Source organism: Urocitellus parryii, chromosome 5, assembly GCF_045843805.1.
Source record: "Urocitellus parryii isolate mUroPar1 chromosome 5, mUroPar1.hap1, whole genome shotgun sequence".
In the NCBI taxonomy this organism is placed as follows: domain Eukaryota; kingdom Metazoa; phylum Chordata; class Mammalia; order Rodentia; family Sciuridae; genus Urocitellus; species Urocitellus parryii.
Genome location: NC_135535.1, coordinates 187,513,493 through 187,533,210, shown reverse-complemented (window position 1 = coordinate 187,533,210; position 19,718 = coordinate 187,513,493). Strand labels below are relative to the sequence as shown.

Genomic DNA, 19,718 nt, shown 5'->3' with positions numbered 1-19,718 from the left:
TAAGTGACACCATCTTGCTGCAAAGGATCCAGGAAGCCTTGAAATTCAATCACATGTGAATGTAGCATAATGTCGGCATTGTGGGCTGGTGCTGATGTGTGTGTGTGTGCTCATGAGCATGCCCTCAATCACGAAACATCTGTAAAGGCCTTCTGGGGGTTGGGCTCTGGGCCAGGTATTGGGGTTAAGTTGCTAAGTAAATTATGGTCCCTGCTGTTTAGTTGTTTGCAGACTAAAGGGGACATAGTAGACCAGCCAGTCACCACTGCTCAGTGTGGCCAGGGAGCAGGGAAGAGCTGCTCCACATCAGCATAGGGGATGGGCACGGGTGCCAGCAGCCAGAGAGGCCTTCCTGGGTTAAGTGTCCCTTAAGGGAGACGAAAGTGGATCAGAGTTAGGCTCAGAGGATGGGACCAGCATGAGACATCCAAGGAACATCTCAGTCTGGTGACACAATGGCAGAGTTCAGGTTAGGGAAGGGTCAGAAGTATATGGGCTTGAACTTCATCTCAAAGATCAGACATTCCCCACTCTCTGCATTGGGTCATTAGACTCCTGTGGCTGTGGCTAGAGGGTATTTGACAACATTTTGAAATGAACCCAACTTTTAGGGCAGGAGCCAAATACAAGGAATAAAAGAAGGAAGAGCTAGGATGATGGTTTAGGTCACAGATAGGGGGGTTGCCCGCAGAGTTTAGCAGCTGGGGTCAGGGGCACTGACTCCAGGCCTGATGCTTTGTCACAAATCCTTCCAGGCATGGGGTGTTGAGCTGAAAGGATGAAACTTTCCAGGCCAGGGAGGGAGGCAGGGCCCCAGCACCTATTGTCCCCTCCTATATTCTGCCTTTGTGTGATGTCTCCCTTCTCTCCTGTCTTCCACTTTGGGAGGAGGTCCGAGGAGCTGGCTCCATTGGTTTACGTTGCTACAAAAAACATCAGACAGACTTGAAATTAAGTCACACATAAATGCAGCACAATGTTTTAAGAGTTCTGGGCCACAAATTCCGTTTGACACTCCTAGACATACAAGGTCAGGACCTGACATCTGAGGTATCTTGAGCAGAGGAGGGAATTACTGTTTGTTTCAAAGGAACGATCTAATTAAGGGTAGAACAATCTGATCTAATCTGAGATTCTCTAACTGCCTGCGCCAAGATGACCATGTCCTCCAGCTACAGAGTCACCTCGAGGTGTCCAATGAGGTCTAATTAGAAAATATCTCCCCCGGATGCTGATCCCTTTTGGGAGGCACTGTATTTATGAGATTACTGATATTACAAAGTGCCAGGTTGATAAGTCCTGTAAATTGGGAATATGCAAAAATTATAAAGCTAACCCAAGTCATAGTGTGCGGAGCAGATGTCCTCCAAGTTCCTCCCACTGCAGTTGGACTCGGGAAAGAATCCTGGGCCTGACTTTGGGTTGACTTTGGGATTCTTGTCCAGGGACAGAACTGGATGATGTGAAGCGTTTGCTCAAGGGGAGCCGATCAGCAAGTGTCAGTCCCACCCGCAACTCCTCCAACACTCTCCCCATCCCCAAGAAAGGCACCGTGGAAACCAAAATGGTGACAGCAAGCTCCCAGTCAGGTAAGCAAGACAGGCCCAGGCTTCCATGGAGGGATGGGAACATGGCAGCAGGTTTATTCTGGCTGGGAAATTTCACGGTGCCCTGGCACAAACTTTTCTGACTTTTCCAGAGACCTGCTCCTCCAGCAGTGTGAAATTGTGGGCCATGCATTTCTTACCAGACTGTTCAACCATCCCATAGGCACTCAGTGGCCCAATTCTAAATCCTAGAGATTGTCCCCCGGAAGGTTTCCACATCGAATGTGTTGACCAGGTTCCCCCAGTGTAGAGAACTGGGGAAAGTTGCAGTGTCTTCATTCATTCTCTAGTGACAATTTATTATATGCCTCCTCTATGCCAAGTGCCAGGCATTGAGGAAAAGCACTGAATGAGAGAGACATAGCCACTGTCTTTGTGGAGATGAAGGTCTCTTGGGGAAGTCAAAGAGGAAACAAGGTGTCCCCAAGTGTTTACCAAGAAGTGCAAGGGAGGTTCTACAGGTAACAGGGAGACAAATGAGCAGGTCTTTGGAGGGAGGTGAGGAAAGAAGCCAAGTCAGCTCCAACAGGAAGCTTTCTTCTCATTTGCTCCTAGGCAATAGAAGCCTGGAGACCCTGACCTTGCTCAGATTTTTCCTAAAGGAGCAAGCCTCGGGTACTCCATGGCCTGGCTGGCTAGCTCGCTCTCAAAGAATGATGAGGCAGAACCGGCATCAAATTTAAAGAAACACAAAAAGGCTTATCAGGGCCAGTACTTGCAGATCTGGTTTGCACATAGGAATATAGAAGGAGAATTTGACCAGAGAAGCTCACCATCTTGCAGTGTGTCCTCAGACCTGAGGGCTCCCTGGCCAGACATACTGCACCCTTGCCATGGTGCCTGGAGGTCTCCTGAGATTAGCTTTGGGGGTCTTATTTTTTGCTCCTAAGAGAATGGCTCCCTGCCATCTTTGAAGGTGAAGGAGCCAGCAAAGGATCATTGGAAGGTCGTTGGTGCAGACAGCCCACCAGGAGGTGAGGAGCAGGGTTTAGGAGAAAGGAGTCGACCCCAAGGAAAAATCAATCTTCATATTTCACTAAGAGCTGGCAAGAATTTCTAATCGAAAAGACTAAGTTTTTATCAACTTTGAGATTTCAGTCAAAAGTAGTCCCAGGCTGCTCTGAACTGAGGGAGCTCCTATGGGACCCTCAGTGCTAAACCCAGGAAAGTCCCAGGAAGCAGAGCCAGCTAAGTCCCCCGGCAGGGAAATATTTATTTGTCTCTCACTGGAGCATTTATTGGTCTCTCACTGTGTTTCTTTGTTCCCAGTGTCAGGGACCTACGACACAACGATCCTGGATGCCAACCTTCCTTCCCATATGTGGTCCTCTACTTTGCCTGCGGGGTCTTCCATGGGGACCTACCACAACAACATGACAACCCAGAGCTCATCTCTCCTCAACACCAATGCCTACTCAGCAGGATCAGGTAAGTGGCAGCTGTGCTCACTGCTCTCATCCACAAAAATCACAATCGTCCCACCTCTACCCTGGAGCTGAATGACTCCTCGGGTATCTGCCATCCTTAGGGCTCTTGAGAAGTTTCTAGAACCAAGTGTCTCAAGAGTTTCTCACTGGAACTTAAGTTCAATTCAGTCTAGAAGGTATTTCTCCTGCTGAGCCCCTAGTAGAGAGGAATATACAGTATAACATATCAGAAAAAAATATATAAGGATAAAGGATATCAAAAATGCATGCAGGAGAACTGCATCACTCCATGCAAATTGACTCTGGGATCTTGAGCAGTCATTTAACTTCTTTGAGTTTCAGAGAACTTCTCTGCAAGATTGGGTCACTAACAAGAAAGACTTTGGCTGAATCCACTGTCCACTACTGACTGATCACCTGTTGACTAGAACCCAACAAACACCATAGGCGAATGTTTGGTTCCCCGCTGAAAGGCGAGAGAACTAAATATTAAAGTTTTTCCTAAAAACAAAAATGTACCAAAATATAAAAATCCAATCCTGGCATTTCTGCTGGTATCGCCACAGTATCCAAGTCTCTGCCTCTGCTCTGGGTTGAACATCTCTCTCCCCCATCTCTCCTTCTCCCCATTACAGTCTTTGGAGTTCCAAATAACATGACATCCTGCTCTTCCACCCTGCACCCAGGACTCAGCACCTGCTCCTCAGGTCAGTGTCACCATCTTGAATCACCTTTTCCAGGTTATTGACTTTAAAATATAAGAATGTTCTTTCCTGGTGAGGAAAGTAAAATGATTTCTAGAAAGAATGTTCTTTCTGCTCATGAGCACGAAGGACTTTTCTCCATGCATTCTGTGACCCATCGCAGAAGCCACAGCTGCTTTTAGAAGCTCAATTGCAAATAAAACTCAGGATCCCAAGGGGAAGTTTTAAGGGAAGGGGGCCCAAGTCCATGCGGATGTGCTTATTCTGTGCTGATCCTTTATTTTCTGGCAGAGTTGGTGAAATGAAAGTAAATGGACTTAGTGAGTCATAGCTTAGGACATTTTCAGGGTGAAAAAGCATTGTTAATTTAGAGGATCTTATTTTAGATCTTTTAAAAAATATGGTAGTTCAGGGTTGGGATTGTGGCTCAATGGTAGAGCTCTCGCCTAACACGTGTGAGGCTCTGGGTTCAATCCTGTACCACATAAAAATAAATAAAAATAAAGATATAAAAAAAAACTTTAAAAGATATGGTAGTACATCAGAAGAACCACACTGTGGTAAATAATGTTACTACTTAGTTTCCAATGCAAGCATATGACAATTTTAAAGAATCCTTTACTTTTCACATAATAATCCATATGGTAATAAGTTGCCAGTCTTACCTTTTTGAAAACAATCTGCTTCTTCCTGTGATATTGCTGCTAATAAATATAATGACAGGTCTTCTTTACTTACTTAGCTGGTATAGCTACAAGTGCAAATTTAATGATCAGATTTCCAATAACTCCAGTTGACTGGAATCCCTCCAAAGTCAGAAGACCCCAGTTTCATGCTTTCTCCCCCCTTTCTACCTTTGAATTTTGTTTTGCAAATACCCGACTGAGCCAGCTCCCCAGGAAGGGAGAGCTAATATTGATTTTGAGCCCCAAGATAGGATGAAGGAACAGAAGCTATGACTAGGGAGGAGTGGGCTTCTGGACATTGGCCTTGGAAGTCCTAATGGGGGTGAGAGGAGTTCCATGGGTTTGAGTCAGGAAAAGAAAGAGCTGAAGGGAAAATGAAGAGCCTTTCACATTAGTGTCTCTCAGCCCCAATGTCTGTATCCCATGTCCACGGCATCCCACACTGTATACTACGGCATCCCACACTGTATACCACGGCATCCCACACTGTATACCACGTCACTCCAGAGTGCTATGGGGAACAGAAAACCCTGGGGGATATTTTAGGATTTTTAGAAACACAGCAACATTGAACCCTGTGTGAACTACTACTGTTAAGTTGTGTGGACCTAACTACTCAGCAAATGGGACTGTTAATGAAATTTTCCCTGGAATGAGGAGGTAGGAATATTTAAAAAATAAAAAATATATATATATATATATATATATATATATATATATATATATATATATATATAAAATCACTAAGAATAAGGTGAGGGATCCAAGAAAGTCTGAGAATCTGTCATCTGCAAAGGTACGTGTCTTGAAAGTGCTTGGGGGCTGGAGTTGTGGCTCAGTGGTAGAGTGTTCACCTAGCACGTATGAGGCATTGGGTTTGATCCTCAACACCATATAAAAATGAATAAATAACATAAAGGTATTGTGTCCATCTATATCTAAAAAAGAAAAAGAAACTAGTTTGGGGGGTTCCAGGAGGCTGCCTGCAGCGGGGGACATCCTCTGTGCACTCTGGTCTGACCTGTTCTCAATCCCTCTCGCAGTGTTTGGCATGCAGAACAATCTGGGCCCCAGTTCGTCTGCTCTGTCCCACAGCACGGCCACTGCCACCACTTCCACAGGTTCGTAGTAGCTGAGGTTTGGAGCTCAGGAGTGGGGTCATGACATCTCTTTAAGGCTACAGTTCACATATGCCTTTTCAAAAACTGAATTTGAAGGACCAAAGGGCCTCTGCAAAGCAACTGACCTTTCCCCAAATGGCCCCTCCCCAACTTAGAGTTGTCAATCTTGCTCATTTGCTGGCTGAGACATGAGTTCAACATACAGGGGAGCCTGTCAATGGTACCTCTGCCCTGTGACATGTCACCTGTATACCCCATGTATCTCACAGCCCAGTGGGCCAGGTCCCTGCTCCCTGCCCACTCCTTGGCAGTCCACTGTTCCTACAAATCAGTCAGCTAGTTTATTTTATGGTACACCCCCCCAGGTTGCTGACCCTGTGCAAACCTGCAGGGAGAGAGTAAAAACAAAAATGATGTAAGACTCAATGTTGATTTCAACTTGCCTGCTGTTTAGTTAGAGTGGAAAGTCCAGCACACAGGAAAGGAAAGGGGGATCCTGTGAACAGCAGGAACTAAGTAATGTATAGCACAAAATAGGGGTGCAGAACGAAAGAGGCAGAGGACTTCCTGGAGGAGGTGGCCTTTAAAACACCCTAGAAGGATAAGGAAGATTGTACCCAGGAACATTCCATCTAAACCCTCCTTGCTTTCTCTGTGGCAGGAGAGGGTTGATTTCACAGCTGCTGATCTCCCTGGGGAGGCTGCCTCTCTGCCAGGGCTGATCAGGCTGCTCTAGAGTGGCAGGACCCACCCTCCCACACTGGCCCAGCTCATCAGTGGTCCCTTTTTTGCAGCATATGGTGTGAAGAAAAACGTGCCCCAGAGCCCTGCCGTCGTGAGCACCGGTGTATCCACCACCTCTACAGGTGAGAGCTGTTTCTAGCTGCCACAGGTCAGGCTGGCACATGAAGAGAACTGCCCAGCTGTGACACGCAACGTATAATACAAGAGGATAGAGTCCCTGGGTGTCCCGAGGTCCACAAACACAACCCCCCATGGATGTTTCCATGAGATTCAGATTCAGAGATGAGCATTCCTGCGTTTGCCTGGGCCTGCCTGTCCCAGGAGCAGGAAGCTCCGTGCTCCACAGCTGCCTAGGGTCTGGCATGACCCTTGCCCGGAAGCCCTTGGCCTTTTCCTGTTACCTGTAACCATCATAAGACCCAAGCTGCCAGCATCCTCTCCACTTCCTCTAGAACCGTTATCAACATGGGCTCCCACCATTGTTGTGGTCCTGGTGCATCTCCTCCCATTCAGAAACCCAGAACTGCACACATGCTAGGTGAGCGCTCTACCACTGAGCTACATCCATAGCACTTGTTATTATCTTTTGAGACTGGGTCTCACTAAGTTGCTGAGGCTGGCCTTAAACATGCTATCCTTTTGCCTCAGCCTCCTGAGCAGCTGGGGTTATAGGCATGTGCCACCACACCCGGCTAATATTCTTTTTTTTTTTTAATTATTTATTGAGCACCTCCTTTGTTTCAGACAGACACTATACTAGGTGCTGGGAGAGACAGTAAGCTGGCAACTTTGGTGGAGTGAACAGATGACAAACACAAAGACAAAGTATACAAGATAATTGGAGAAAATGACACAGATTTTAAGGAAACAATGAGTCGCGTGGGAGAGATGGTGAGGGTGGGATGCTTTAGATGCAGTGGTAATGAAAAGCCTCCCTAGAAGGGTAAGACAAGCTTCCCATGCTTGTTAAGGAAGGACCTGCCTAAGGGACTGTGTGGTGAGGCAGCTGCATAGACCACTCACGCAGTACTTATGTCATCGACCCAACCTCCTGATGGCCAGGCCCAGCCAGGCAGGGAGGGGTGCTTTGGTCCCAGAATGCTTCATAGCACCACAGTCAGTGAGACCAGGAGGCTCCTACTGCACTTGCTAATCTCTTTCTTCTGCTTCCTTCTTCTTTCCTCCTCCCTCCCCTGCCCATCGATTCTTTCTTCTCCTTTCTCCTGGCTTCTTCCCTCCCCAGCCTCTACCACCAATGTCCAGAGCGATGACCTCTTGCACAAGGACTGCAAGTTCCTGATCCTGGAGAAAGACAATGTGCCTGCCAAGAAGGAGATGGAGCTGCTGATCATGACCAAGGACAGCGGGAAGGTCTTCACAGCCTCCCCTGCCAGCATCGCTGCAAGTACGCCAGGGATCCCCACCCCCCACCTCCCACTCAGGCTACAGGAGAAAGGCAAATGGTGCAGGAAATGGTGTCCTTGCTAGGACAATGTAATCATGAAGCCACGGTTTTCCCATTCTAATGAAAAATGTCTGCCTGAATGGAGCGTCGCAAGGTCTCCTTGAATGCCAACCAATGAGCCAGGAAAACTCAGGCAGAGCTCCCAAAGAGGTCCTTGGACCACTTCAACGCTCACAAGCACAAATGGGGGAAGTTAGCCCCCGGAAAGCTGGGCTGTCTTCACCAGGGTACCCTTGACCTCCCCAAGCAGCAAGGAGATATGCAACAGGCTGGGAGGGGCGGAGAGAGAATACTCCAGATTGTCATGGGTTGTGCGCACAGCTTCTTTTTCAGAAGACACCCTGAAAAAAGAAAAGCAGGCTGCCTACGCTGCTGACACTTGCCTGAAAGCGGAAACTAACGGTAAGAACCAACCTGACCGCTGTTCCCCTTGACTTCAGTCAAGCCACAGTTCATTTTTCTTAGTCTTCTGAGACTTTGATACTCAAAAGGGGGTACCAGGAACCAGCAGTTGGCAGTACCTGGGAGCATGTTAGAAATACAAGTAAGACCTTGATACTCAAAGTGTGGATGTTGGAAATGCAAGTGAGACCTTGATACTCAAAGGTGGTCTGGGGACCAGCAATTCCTGGGAGCACGTCAGAAATACAAAATCAAGCTCCACCCCCTGCACTGTGTGGGAAGCTGCATATTAACGAGTTCCCCAGGTGATGTATATGTGACATTGAAGAAAAGCCCTCCCCTGGCTTGTTGTCAGGGGTATGTTTCCTCACCTTATTAGTTCTCCCATGATTTTCAGAACTGATCAAAAAATGCTTTGTAAACCCTTGGTTATCATCTTCTCCTTCACATTCTCCTTCTTCTTTCCCTAATATCTGAATTCTTTCTTGGGTCTCCACATTTCTTCTCAAAGTCCTGTAAAATCTCTCCAAACCACTGATTTTAGGGAACTCAGCAAAGAAAGGGAAAGTTAAGCCATGGAGCATTTTAAAAATTTTATTTTATTTAGCCATCGAGCTTTTAAAATAAAGTAAAATAAGACAGCTACCATCCCAACAGGGTAGGAGACTAACCTGACTCCGAGTCAGCAAGGTTAGTGATTCCTCATTTTTTTAAGGGTGGAGCTAGGCTGTGAAGCCAAAAGACCCTTTCCAGAATCTGATGAAAACTATGCGCAAATTCCCAGGAAATTCCACACATGCTCACAGTAACAACAGAGACTCAAAGAACAACAGAGACTCACTCACAACCCTCCTCCTTGGTGGATTTCCCAGTTCACACTCCAACGTCCCAACTATGCACCTGTGCTCAGAGTCCCTTAGCCAAGATATTAGAGTAGGGATGGGGGTGTAGCTCAGTGGTAGAGTACATGCTTAACAGAGTCCTGAGTTCAAGCTCCAGCACCAAAAAGAGCACATTTATTTTTTGAATAAACAATGATCTTCCAAAAGATGTGTTGAGATTTAGGTTTAAGGTTGTAAGAGAGTTAAACACTATCCATTCTTCCACCATTACGTGCTTGGCCAAGCCATGCCTTCATCAGTATATTTCTGCAAATATCAGCTTCCCGAGGACTGAGTTGCTGTATGTCCCTGACATTGCTGTTCTGCGAGGTGCCTGAGGGGCCAATTGACCTAATGTCCTAAACCTTGCAATGGGCAGCCTATGGGCTCCTCCAGTTTAAAAGCTCAGGTCTGAACTTGTGTTTGTCTTTTTAGGAGACTTGAAGACCATATCCACAAAGGGCAAGGGCACCTCCGCAGGTGGGTGAGAGCTAGGGACCCTGCAGGGACAGGATCCAAGGGCTGGTTATACTTGGTCAAACAGATTACGGCCCCTTGCCAGGAGCCAACGCACACTTGAGCCACCCAACTCAGGCTCCCTGTGGGCACAGAAGGGCGGGAATAGGGTGAAGGTGGGAGTGGACAGGCTGTGGGCTGGTGGTGGCCTCAGAAGGAATGCAGCCCAGGGGATGTTGCTTTGCAGACCCCACCACCCCTAACTGGCAGCCACTATAAGACCTAAGGTCCAGGGTCTCCAACCAGGGCAGGAGCAACATGATGGGGCTTCTCTGGGTTTCTCCAGAACCTCCCACGTGGGCCCAGGAGGACACTAAGCCAAGCACACTCCTGCCCCCTACCCTTTTCTTACCTCCTATCCCCACTTTACGTAGGAGCACACTGAGTCTTACCTCCCCAGAAGTTAGAGAACTATAAACCCTGAAAAAAATGTTTAGGTTTACTGGACTGAATGTAACTCTAGGCACTGTGGAGATCACAAAGAGTGGGCCGTGTCCAGTGGTCCTGGAGATGGGGGAGCTTTAGATTCAGGCCTAATAAGATGCAGGAGGTTGTGGCTTTGAGCTGCAACTCTGCTATTTTTTTTTTTTCTGATTTCTTTTTGACCCTTATCTCATCTCATTCAACAACCGTCTGATGAAGTAGGGACTCTTTTAACTCCATTTTATAAAGAGGAAATGGAAAGGTTAAGTGACCTTGTCAGGGTCACACAGCTCTAGCCCAGCATTGTCAGACTTCCGCTCCTCACCAGCCATGGCCCTGTGTTAACATGGAGTTGCCCAGGAACTTTGAAGTCCCCACTCCCACTCAGGCCCACAGGAAGTCACCAAAAGCTAGAGAATTTCGAGGGAAAAACAACAGGAGCTGCCTGCATTCACCCCACCTTCCTGTCTCTTCCACAGATCTCCATGGCTATGACCGAGGCGGCGGTGTTGGTGGAGGTGGAGGCGGTGGTGGCGGGGGACTGTGGGGGGGTGCACCTGCCTGGTGCCCCTGCGGTTCCTGCTGCAGCTGGTGGAAATGGCTGCTGGGCCTGCTGCTCACCTGGCTGCTGCTCCTGGGACTACTCTTTGGCCTCATTGCTCTGGGTATGTGCAAAGGCCTAGGGGCAGGAGCAGGGTGGCAGGGAGCCCCCAAGTCCCTTCAGAAGGACAGGCATCAGAGAGTAGCCCTGAGTGTCAGGTCCAAGAGGCTTGAGATCATAGGCGCAGACCTGGTGTTCCTGCAGATGAGGACACTGAGCCCCAGGAGGCACCTGGCCATGGTCATGTGGCCAGTGAGCTCCTGGTCCCTCCCCACCCTCCCTGGACCCGTGGCAGCCTGCTGTGTGCATCTGGCTGCCCCTCACAATAAGGTCATGTCTTCTCATTGCCACCTTTTCCAAGCACCTAGGGCTATGTTCCTGCCATCTCTCACTCCACCTCACAGGAGAAGAGAGGGCAAGCTTTGGCACCCAGCTCAGGCGACAGGCCAGGTTTCCGTGCGGCTCTGGGAGGATGCTGAGGAGCTCATCCTCCTGGTGGCCTCCACAGATTGTCTCTGCATAAGTAGTTCAGCCACTTGTGCCTAACAGAATGAAGCAGCCCATGGCTGGCTCCCCACACGGAGGCTCAGCGAGGCAGGCACCGGGTAGAGCCCTGGCTGATGTGGCCTGTGTCTGTCCCCTCCAGCGGAGGAGGTGAGGAAGCTGAAAGCCCGCGTAGACGAGCTGGAGAGGACCAGGACCAGCGTGCTCTATTATGAGGACAAGATGGAAAGGAGCAACAAGGACCGCCTGCAGGGAGCCGCGCCCGACCTGGGTACAGGCATAGACAAAGCAGGACTGGACATCCCCAGCCAGGAGGCACTCTGGCTGTTCGTGAGGAACAAGCTGATGATTGAGCAGGAAAATGGTGAGAGTTCAGCCGTTGCAGGGCCAGCTCAGCTGAGCCTCTTGCTGCTTTGTGTGGGTGTGGGGGGGGACCGGGGCCACCACTCAGCAGGCTCTCAGCCTCTCTCCCGCCTCACCTCTCCATATCGCTAAGAGGCAGGTGGTACCAGGACTGGGATCCCATCTTACAGATGGGAAAACTGAGTCCTAAAGAGGAGAATTGTCCGAGATCACTAAACCCTGTGTTAATTCTGACTCCTCAGCTAGCTTTGGTTTCTTCCCGCCGCCCATGACCCCCTCTTATGTACAAATGAGGGACATAGGAGATGTGACACTAACTCAGGATTTACTTTCTCTCTCGTAGGAAACCTCCGAGGAAGCCCTGGCCCTAAAGGTATTGCAGTGGACCCAGCCTTTCCCTGCTTTCATTCCTGCAGGTGGAATCTCTGGGCGGATTATTTTGTCCTTTTTCCAAACACGGAGATGAGGCTGTGGTTCCATTGGGAGGGCTGAGAACTGTCTTTAGAGTCAGAAGATCTTAGCGTGGGAAGCGACCTACGCAGCCTGTAGGAGAGTTCTGGCGGTGTACCAAGGGACACAGATGGAGACGGAGGGACAGATGGAGACTGCCATTTCCTTGACATATGGCTTCCATATTGTCAAACAGCTGTGAGATACCAGGGAGAGAATGGCCCTTGGTTCCTACCGATCTCACAGTTTTCATACCTTTCTCGTTTTAGGGGACATGGGAAGTCAAGGCCCTAAAGGTAAATATCACATGGACATTTTCACCTTTATTATTAGTGAGGGTTGATGGTTTAAAGTAATCAGCATGGGTCTGAAAACCCCCTTCATAATGGGAAAAGTGACTGACATTCCATGGGACAACGGCACAGTGAGGAGGAGGAGGTTTCCAATCCCGGTGACCCTCACAGGACAGAGCAGCTTTCCTTAATCCTCTGACTGGGGCTGATAAACTTCAGTGTATTGGGGAATTGCCACAAGATTGCTGGCCCCACTCCCAGAGTCTTAGCAGGTGTGGATGGGGTGAGCAGTCTTCAGTCTGCAGCCAGGGGTGCAGTCAATGCTGAGGACCACCACTCAAGAGGACAGGGCCACCCTTTGTCCCCAGAACAATCTTGCTTCCCAATAGACCTGAGTGCAGGAATGGGGTTCCTCCACTTAGTGGCCCTCTCCCCTCTCCCTACCCCCTCGTGACTCCCTGCCCACCCTCCCCATATACCCTGGCTCCCCCGCCCCCTTCCTACAGTCCAACCCTGATGGGGATAAGTGGGGACTGGTGGTTCCAGAGCCCCTCAACCTGCAATGACCAGGTAAAACACTGGACTCCAGTTACATTTGAAGTGCAGATAAATGATAATTTTTCACTCAAGGTGTGTCCCGTGGATCTTAAGGGACATACTAGCACTAAAACTTTATGTCATTTATCTGCAATTCAAGCAGAACTAGACATCTGTACTGCATTTGCTAATTTTGGCAACTCCACCTGAATCCCCCCAGGGGCTCCTTTCAGGTCCTCTGACTGACATCCCTTTACCTTTGTTTCTGCAGGAGATCGAGGTCTCCCGGGGACTCCAGGTGTGTAACCTCCTGTGACCTCCCTCTGGCCCTGGTGGTGTGAGTGCTGCTATCTCCCAGCTGCCTGCTTCCAAAGGACATGGGGGCTGAGGTCTTCTTGTATCTCCACAGGTATCCCTGGGCTCTTGGGCCACCCAGGTCCAGAAGGACCAAAGGGACAAAAGGGCAGCGTGGGTAAGAGCCTCTTTTTCTCTATTCATTCATTTGGGAAACATTCATTAAGTGCCTGCTGTGTTCCTGGCCCAGTTTCAGGGGACATCAGTTAACACAGAAGAGAGGCCCCTGCAGCTGTGTCACTTCCCTTTGGGTGGGGAGAGACAATAAGCAGGGCAGGGGGCCTGTGTGAAGTGGGAAAGACTGAACTGGAGGACGCTGGGAGTCAGGGCTGAGGGTGAGTTACATACGGAGGTCAGGGAGCAAAGACTTGAAGAGAGAGGGAGCCAGGCGCCAGATCTGGGGAAGCATTTCAGGCAGGGGACGGCCAAGGCCAGTCCCAAGGGCAAGTTCCAGGAGCAGTTCAAAGAGCTCCAGGAGGCCAAAGAGATGGTGAGAAGAGTGGGCCATTGGGGCCCTGAGACCAGCATAAGATGCCAGTCTTTCCCGGAGCGAGCTGAGACGCCATGTGCAGGTTTGGGGCAGAGCTGGAACATAATCTCCTCATATTTTAAAAGGTCACTCTGGCTTCTGGATTGAGCCAAGACTGCAGGGGCTAATGGGGATCAGGGGCCAGGGAAGAGGCTCCAGGCCAGAGTTCAGTCGGTGAGAGGCTGCCTGTGGGACCCACCCTAACTGTGACACGGGCCATTCCTATCTTTAGGAGATCCTGGCATGGAAGGGCCCATGGGCCAGAGAGGGCGAGAGGGCCCCATGGGACCTCGTGGTGAACCGGGGCCTCCAGGGTTTGGAGAGAAAGGGGACAGAGGTAAGAAGCAATTCCTTCACGGGGAGGTTTCTGGTTTTGTGAGTTTGTAGTGGCTGGGGATAGAAACCAGGGCCTCAGGAGGGCCAGGCAAACAGACCACAGCTAAGCCACACCCTCAGCCCCGTTCCTCCTTCTTTCCATCTGTCCCCTTTCCTCCTCCCTTCAGTTGAACTCTCTCCTTGAGCTGGGCTGGTGCCAGGCCCTCTGGAGACAGAAGACTAATCATGGGGCTTGAGACAGGATAGGCTCCAGGCCTAGGGCCTAGAACAGCTGTGACTCCTGGGCCCCAAAGAGGCCTCAGGGAAATGTCCTTCCCCAGCAGGGTGGAGGGAGGAGGGAGGTCACGGTGGACAGCTGAGGGCAGGCTGGGCTTGTCAACAGCACAGCCGGGTGGGGTTCAGCCCTGCTGGAACTCAGCAGGACAGAGGGCAGGAAAGCCCCAGGCATAGGCCCAGCGCTGGTGGGGGGGGGGGCGCTGGGGAGCTTTTGTGATTTAGAACCTGAACCCTGAATCTGTATTGATGTGGGGAAACCAAGACAGACCCTAGAAATCCTCTAATGCCGAAAGACTCTCTCTTAAAAATGTTTCTCAACCAGACAGCCAATATTTTTGGAGTGCCTCCCAGGTGCCAGACTTCATGGAAAATTAAGGCTTGGGGGTGGAAACGGAAGGCATTTTTTCTGATTAGTGGCCTCAAAGAGGCACCAAATGGATCCTGGACAAATGGCAGGGAGGGAAGAGACACTGTGGACTGGGGGAGCAGCCGCCCTGCAGGAGGACTCTCTCAAAGTGCTTCTTCCCCCTTTTCTCCTCAGGAGCTACTGGTGAAGCTGGTCCTCAGGGCCCTCCTGGTGTCCCAGGTTCTGTGGGTCCAAAAGGTATGTCCGGTGCCCAGGACAGGATCCAAGCCAGGCCAGGGAGGAGCCACATCTAAGAGGATCACAGAGAAGCAGGCCCAGGGGCACCAGACAGAACTGGCCCCTGCCTAAGGCAAAAAAAAAAAAAAAAAGAAAGAAAGAAAAAGAGAGAGACCGACAGCCCAGTCCCTGAGGGTCAAGACTGGGCCTGTAACTTTAGCCCCATAATGGGGTTGGAGCCACATTGTCTTCTCTCCAGCGGCCACCTTGTGTGATCCTTAAGCGGTAGATGGATCATGCAGGAAATCAGAAGTCGATTTTCTCCACTGACTGGGGCCCAGCTACACACATCAGAAACAGCACATCTGGACAACCCAGGGAGAATGGGTCCCTTCTCACAGTGTGATGCCTATCTGGCCACCTGCCCTCTAACTTTTGTCCCAGTTTAAATTTCTTACTCTGACCAGGAAGGAACAAGGGTCCCTTGACACTCTCCACCCTGCCCACCTGCAAACTCCTCCTAAGAAGGAGATTGCACCGGGATCCCTCCTGTACTGTCTCACGTGGGTCCTGGCAAGGACCCGCTCTGGGCGGGCAACACATACCCACACAGCCCTCACCTGGAGATGAGCTCGCTCCACCCACCTGCCCTTCACCATGGAGTCAGGAGCCTTTGCCCGCATCTGACTCTGCTGGTTGTCTCGCCCTTCTTCTCAGGTTCCAGTGGCTCTCCTGGACCCCATGGCCCCCCAGGTCAGTGTGCTGCTTCTTGTAAATTGATTTTTTATTTATGGGCAAAAGGTGGGGTGGTGTTAAAAGGAAAACTAAACATTTTTCAAATAAAATAAGCAATTACAGGGTTGGGGATGGAGTTCAGTGGTAGAACACTTGCTTAGCAAACCTGAAGCCTGATGTCCCAGGGATAAAAATAAATAAATAAAAATAAATAATTAAAATCTAAATAAATGATAAATTAATAAGACAGCCTCCTGAAGACACAAAACTCAAGTCTAGGCATGTGTCTCCTGCAGCTGAGCTCAGGGGCCCTCATGAATTCTGTCCAGGTCTGGTCTGAGACCTGGCATGGGTCTCAGACTCACCAGCAGCTTTGGCAACGGGAGATTCCCATCCTCCTTTCACCTGAGCCAGTGCCTATGCCCCACCCTGCCTCCACCCCTGAGAGCCAAAGAGCTCTTCCTGCTGTCCTGAGGATCTCAAGCTGCAGCCAATGTCTGTGCCTGGGTCCTATGAGGTGTTCCTATTCCCAGGGCCTAGTGATCAGCAGGGACAAGAAACTTGGGCCAGTTTAGCAGGGACATGGGGAGGAGTGCATGGAAAACAGCCCTTGACTTGATTCTAGGGTGTGTGGACCTGGGTGGTGTACACAACTGTAGCATGCATGTGCACAAACACACGTGTGCATCCATCCCTTCCAAAGATGGGACACTCATCCACCTGTATGCCTTCCTCTGCTGGCAGGTTCTATAGGTCCCCAAGGGCTCCGAGGTGAAGTGGGACTCCCTGGTGTCAAAGGTAAGCTGGTGGGGGGGGGACAGAGTGAACATCATCCTGGGATGAAGAAGGAGATCTGGGAGGACAGGGGACAGGAGGTAAGGGTTGGGTCTGATGGACAGGTGACGCCCACAGCCTGTGCAGCTGACATATGGGAGAGTGGGGGTGATGAGGTCAGCATGGAGGAAAAGCTGTCTTCAGAGATAGACATTGACCCCTCTTGGTTGTCCCTGCGAGGCCCTTTAAACAAGGTGTCCATTTCCTTTTCAGGTGACAAAGGACCTATGGGACCACCAGGACCCAAAGGTATATGCTGTTCCCACTGGTGCTCAGTCATTACCATAGTCTTCTCTACTCCTGGGCACCCAGATGTGACCCCTGGTGAAGGGTTGGAGAACCCATATGACTCTGGCTCCTAGACCCTGGGACTGAGAAGGAATGAAAGTGTCCTCTTATCCAGCCCCTTGGGGAAACTGAGACACAAAGAGGGGAAACAAAGTACCATCACCACATGTCCATTCGTAGTGAGGATGCCCATTCTGAGGTGTCTGTCCTCTGGTCTGGTCCTCCTTGTGCCCAGGGCACCGTGTATGCTCCAGCAGGGACTGGGAGTCTGTTTGTGGGTGGGACCTGACCCGACAAGAGCTCAAACTTGCTCCTGCAACTTCACCAACGCCACATTCCTACCAGTATCCTGCTGGTGGGAGCCTACAAGTGTAAGGAGACCCATGGGTCCCTGTGCCTGGGGAGATTCTTTTCCTGGTTCACAACTAATGACTTCCCCACCTTGTTTTGTTTTAGGTGACCAGGGTGAGAAAGGACCTCGAGGCCTCACAGGTCAGTCCTCCACAGGAATCTACTTTAGTTCATTCATGACTTTTAAGTCTATTGTTCAGTGGAGATGGAAAAAAATACAGAAGGAGACAGAATGTCTGTCTCAAGACTTTCAGGAAACTTGCCTTCTAGAAAAAGCTGAGAAGATAAAATAAGGCCATAAATGGGGGTCAAACACTCTTCAAAATGCAGTCCAAACAATAGATACTTGGTACAAAAAGGGGGGGTATCTACTCATCTGTGACCCTCTGGACGAATCCAGTTGGGAAAATTAATAAGCAAATTCCAGAGTGGAAGAAAATGTGTGCCACTGCACCTGCTCAGCCACTTACCGCCTGCCAACTGGCATCATTAAAAAGGACATGGATGGTAATGATAATTTGACCACAAAGGTTAGCTTTCTGTTTCCAAGGAAATTGGGTTCATACACAAGTCCCTTCAGATCCAGTGTGGATTCTGGGTCAATCTGTGCCTTCTTCCAGGGGGAGCAGGGGTCTTTGGCCTTGGAATCAAAGCAGCAATTGCTTCCCACCTCCTCTCTGTGGAGAGGAGGCAGGCATCTTGGGCTGTGGGAGGAAGTGGGCTCGTGCTACCATGTTCAAAGCACACATTAGCTTGCCAGCCTCCAACCAGCTGGTCCTCTGTCCTGTGCAGGCGAGCCTGGAGTGAGAGGTTTGCCTGGATCGGTGGGTGAGCCCGGAGCTAAAGGAGCAATGGGTAAGTGTCCCAAAGAGTGTCTGCCTATTCCAGAGCTCATCATGGCCCTGTAGAGAGTCTTCTTCTAGAGCTGCCGCTCCAGCTCTCTTTCTCCTGCCCACCCTTGGGCAAGTCCCCCTCTTGGGTCATTTCTGCATCTGAGGATTCCTCTGGGGCTCAGCAAGCTGCAGTTCTCTGTGGGTTTCTCACTGCTCTAGGTCAGGCTTGGCGGGGTGTGGCCCATTGTCCTGACTCCTGTCTGGAAGCCAAGGCAAAGACAGTGGAGGTCCCTTGGGACTCCCAGTGTCCCACCCCAGGATGAGCTTCACAACCAGATCCAGGTGGCCACCCTGTGGCTACCCTTTGCTGCCTGACAGCCAGGGCAGACGAGCTGGCTGAGGACCTGCAGAGGACCAGGCTGGCTGAGAACCATGGTGTCTCCGAGGGCTTATGCCCCCCTCCCCCACTAGGGACACCCTCCCTTCTCTTGTTCATTTCACCAGCTCTTGGCAAGTGCTGACTGTTGGCAGGACAAGTAAGACATTTTGCTCCCTCAAGAGGAGATAAAGCTTACAAGAAGGGACAGGGGCCAATGAAAGGTCCCAAATACGATGGTTAGATAATGGAGGAAGAGATTTCTCCCAACCAGAAGGATAGAGGAGACGGCATTTCAGATGGTTCTAAAAACTTAGGCAGATGTTCATCCTAATCAGCTGGGAAAACAATCCATGCAGACACAACACGAGTAAAGACAAGAGAGTAGAGGCACAGCCCCGAAATACACCAACTCAGATGGGGTTAGGATAGCAGATACCTGAGCAGAGGAGACAAGAACTGGAAGACCTTGACTTCCAGGACCTCAAGGAAATGAGGTGAACACTTAAGAGCACTCAGCCCTCGCAGTGGGAGCGGAGCCCTGGACCACTCTCAGCAGACACATAGACTGTGGCTGGCTTAGGAGAAGCCTGTCTCCAGAAGGTGGGACAAAGGCAGGCTCTCCTGCAGTCAACACCATAGAGAGGGTTTGGAGGGCTTCCACCTGGGAGACCTCAAGCTCTGAGGCTACTGGGACAGGAGAGGAGTCACAGAAATAGCTCCAGGGGTCCATGGACTGATGAACTTTGCTTTTCTGCTTGCTCAGGTCCTGCTGGCCCTGATGGACAACAAGGTCCAAGAGGTTGGTTACTGATTTCCTGTCTTCACTCACACCTGCCCATGTCTCCCATTCCCTGCTCTACCTGTGTCCCTGCATGGGTGCCCAGTTCCCTTCATCATCATGCCACATGCATTTGGCATGTGGAAGTGTGCCTGTCCAGTTCTTGTTCCCCTCCTCCTTCCTGCCCACCAGCAGGACAGTCAGGAAAATCCCAGAGGCCTTGGCTCTGAGGCACTGGTGGTCAGCTCTCCTCGGGGAAACCCTTTCTCATTGTCCATGCTCCCTCCAGGTGAGCAAGGCATGACGGGGATGCCTGGAACCCGTGGCCTACCAGGACCTGCTGGAGACCCAGGAAAGCCAGGTAACAGGGCAGGAAGAGGGAGCCACACCCTGCTGGTTTTCAGGTGGAGATGTGCAGAGGTGTGTGGGCATCTGTTTAGGGGTGTCATGGGATCATATGTTGTGTGTGTGTACACATGTGGACCCCAGTGCACCCTCACATGCCTTATCCCCTTTAACAGCTCAGCAGAAAACTCACACAGCAGGTGGTGCTATGCGTGGTGACTGCAGGGCCCTGGACACTTAGAGCCACCAAGTGTGGCACTTGGGTGAGAGGGATTAACAACCGAAAGCAAGGAATTCTAGACAAGGGCAAGGATACTTAAAATGGCACACTCAAATGCCAGCTTGATATCTTGCTCCTTTGGGCCTTTCCCAT

At 50.4% G+C, this 19,718-nt stretch overlaps 1 protein-coding gene across 1 annotated transcript in view; it reads left to right on the top strand.

Annotated features, from left to right (window-relative positions):
• The window catches only part of Col17a1 (collagen type XVII alpha 1 chain), a 40,408-nt gene that overhangs the window by 5,375 nt on the left and 15,315 nt on the right, over positions 1–19,718 (top strand). Inside the window, exons 7-29 of the mRNA XM_077799114.1 lie at positions 1,446–1,589; positions 2,877–3,035; positions 3,670–3,741; positions 5,468–5,545; positions 6,340–6,411; positions 7,533–7,694; positions 8,076–8,156; positions 9,473–9,517; positions 10,456–10,641; positions 11,224–11,445; positions 11,788–11,817; positions 12,164–12,190; positions 12,996–13,022; positions 13,134–13,196; positions 13,840–13,944; positions 14,761–14,823; positions 15,520–15,555; positions 16,282–16,335; positions 16,585–16,620; positions 17,116–17,151; positions 17,803–17,865; positions 18,986–19,021; positions 19,290–19,361. Of these exons, the coding sequence (XP_077655240.1) occupies positions 1,446–1,589; positions 2,877–3,035; positions 3,670–3,741; positions 5,468–5,545; positions 6,340–6,411; positions 7,533–7,694; positions 8,076–8,156; positions 9,473–9,517; positions 10,456–10,641; positions 11,224–11,445; positions 11,788–11,817; positions 12,164–12,190; positions 12,996–13,022; positions 13,134–13,196; positions 13,840–13,944; positions 14,761–14,823; positions 15,520–15,555; positions 16,282–16,335; positions 16,585–16,620; positions 17,116–17,151; positions 17,803–17,865; positions 18,986–19,021; positions 19,290–19,361 (1,869 nt within the window). The remainder of the gene's footprint in view (positions 1–1,445; positions 1,590–2,876; positions 3,036–3,669; positions 3,742–5,467; positions 5,546–6,339; positions 6,412–7,532; positions 7,695–8,075; positions 8,157–9,472; positions 9,518–10,455; positions 10,642–11,223; positions 11,446–11,787; positions 11,818–12,163; positions 12,191–12,995; positions 13,023–13,133; positions 13,197–13,839; positions 13,945–14,760; positions 14,824–15,519; positions 15,556–16,281; positions 16,336–16,584; positions 16,621–17,115; positions 17,152–17,802; positions 17,866–18,985; positions 19,022–19,289; positions 19,362–19,718) is intronic.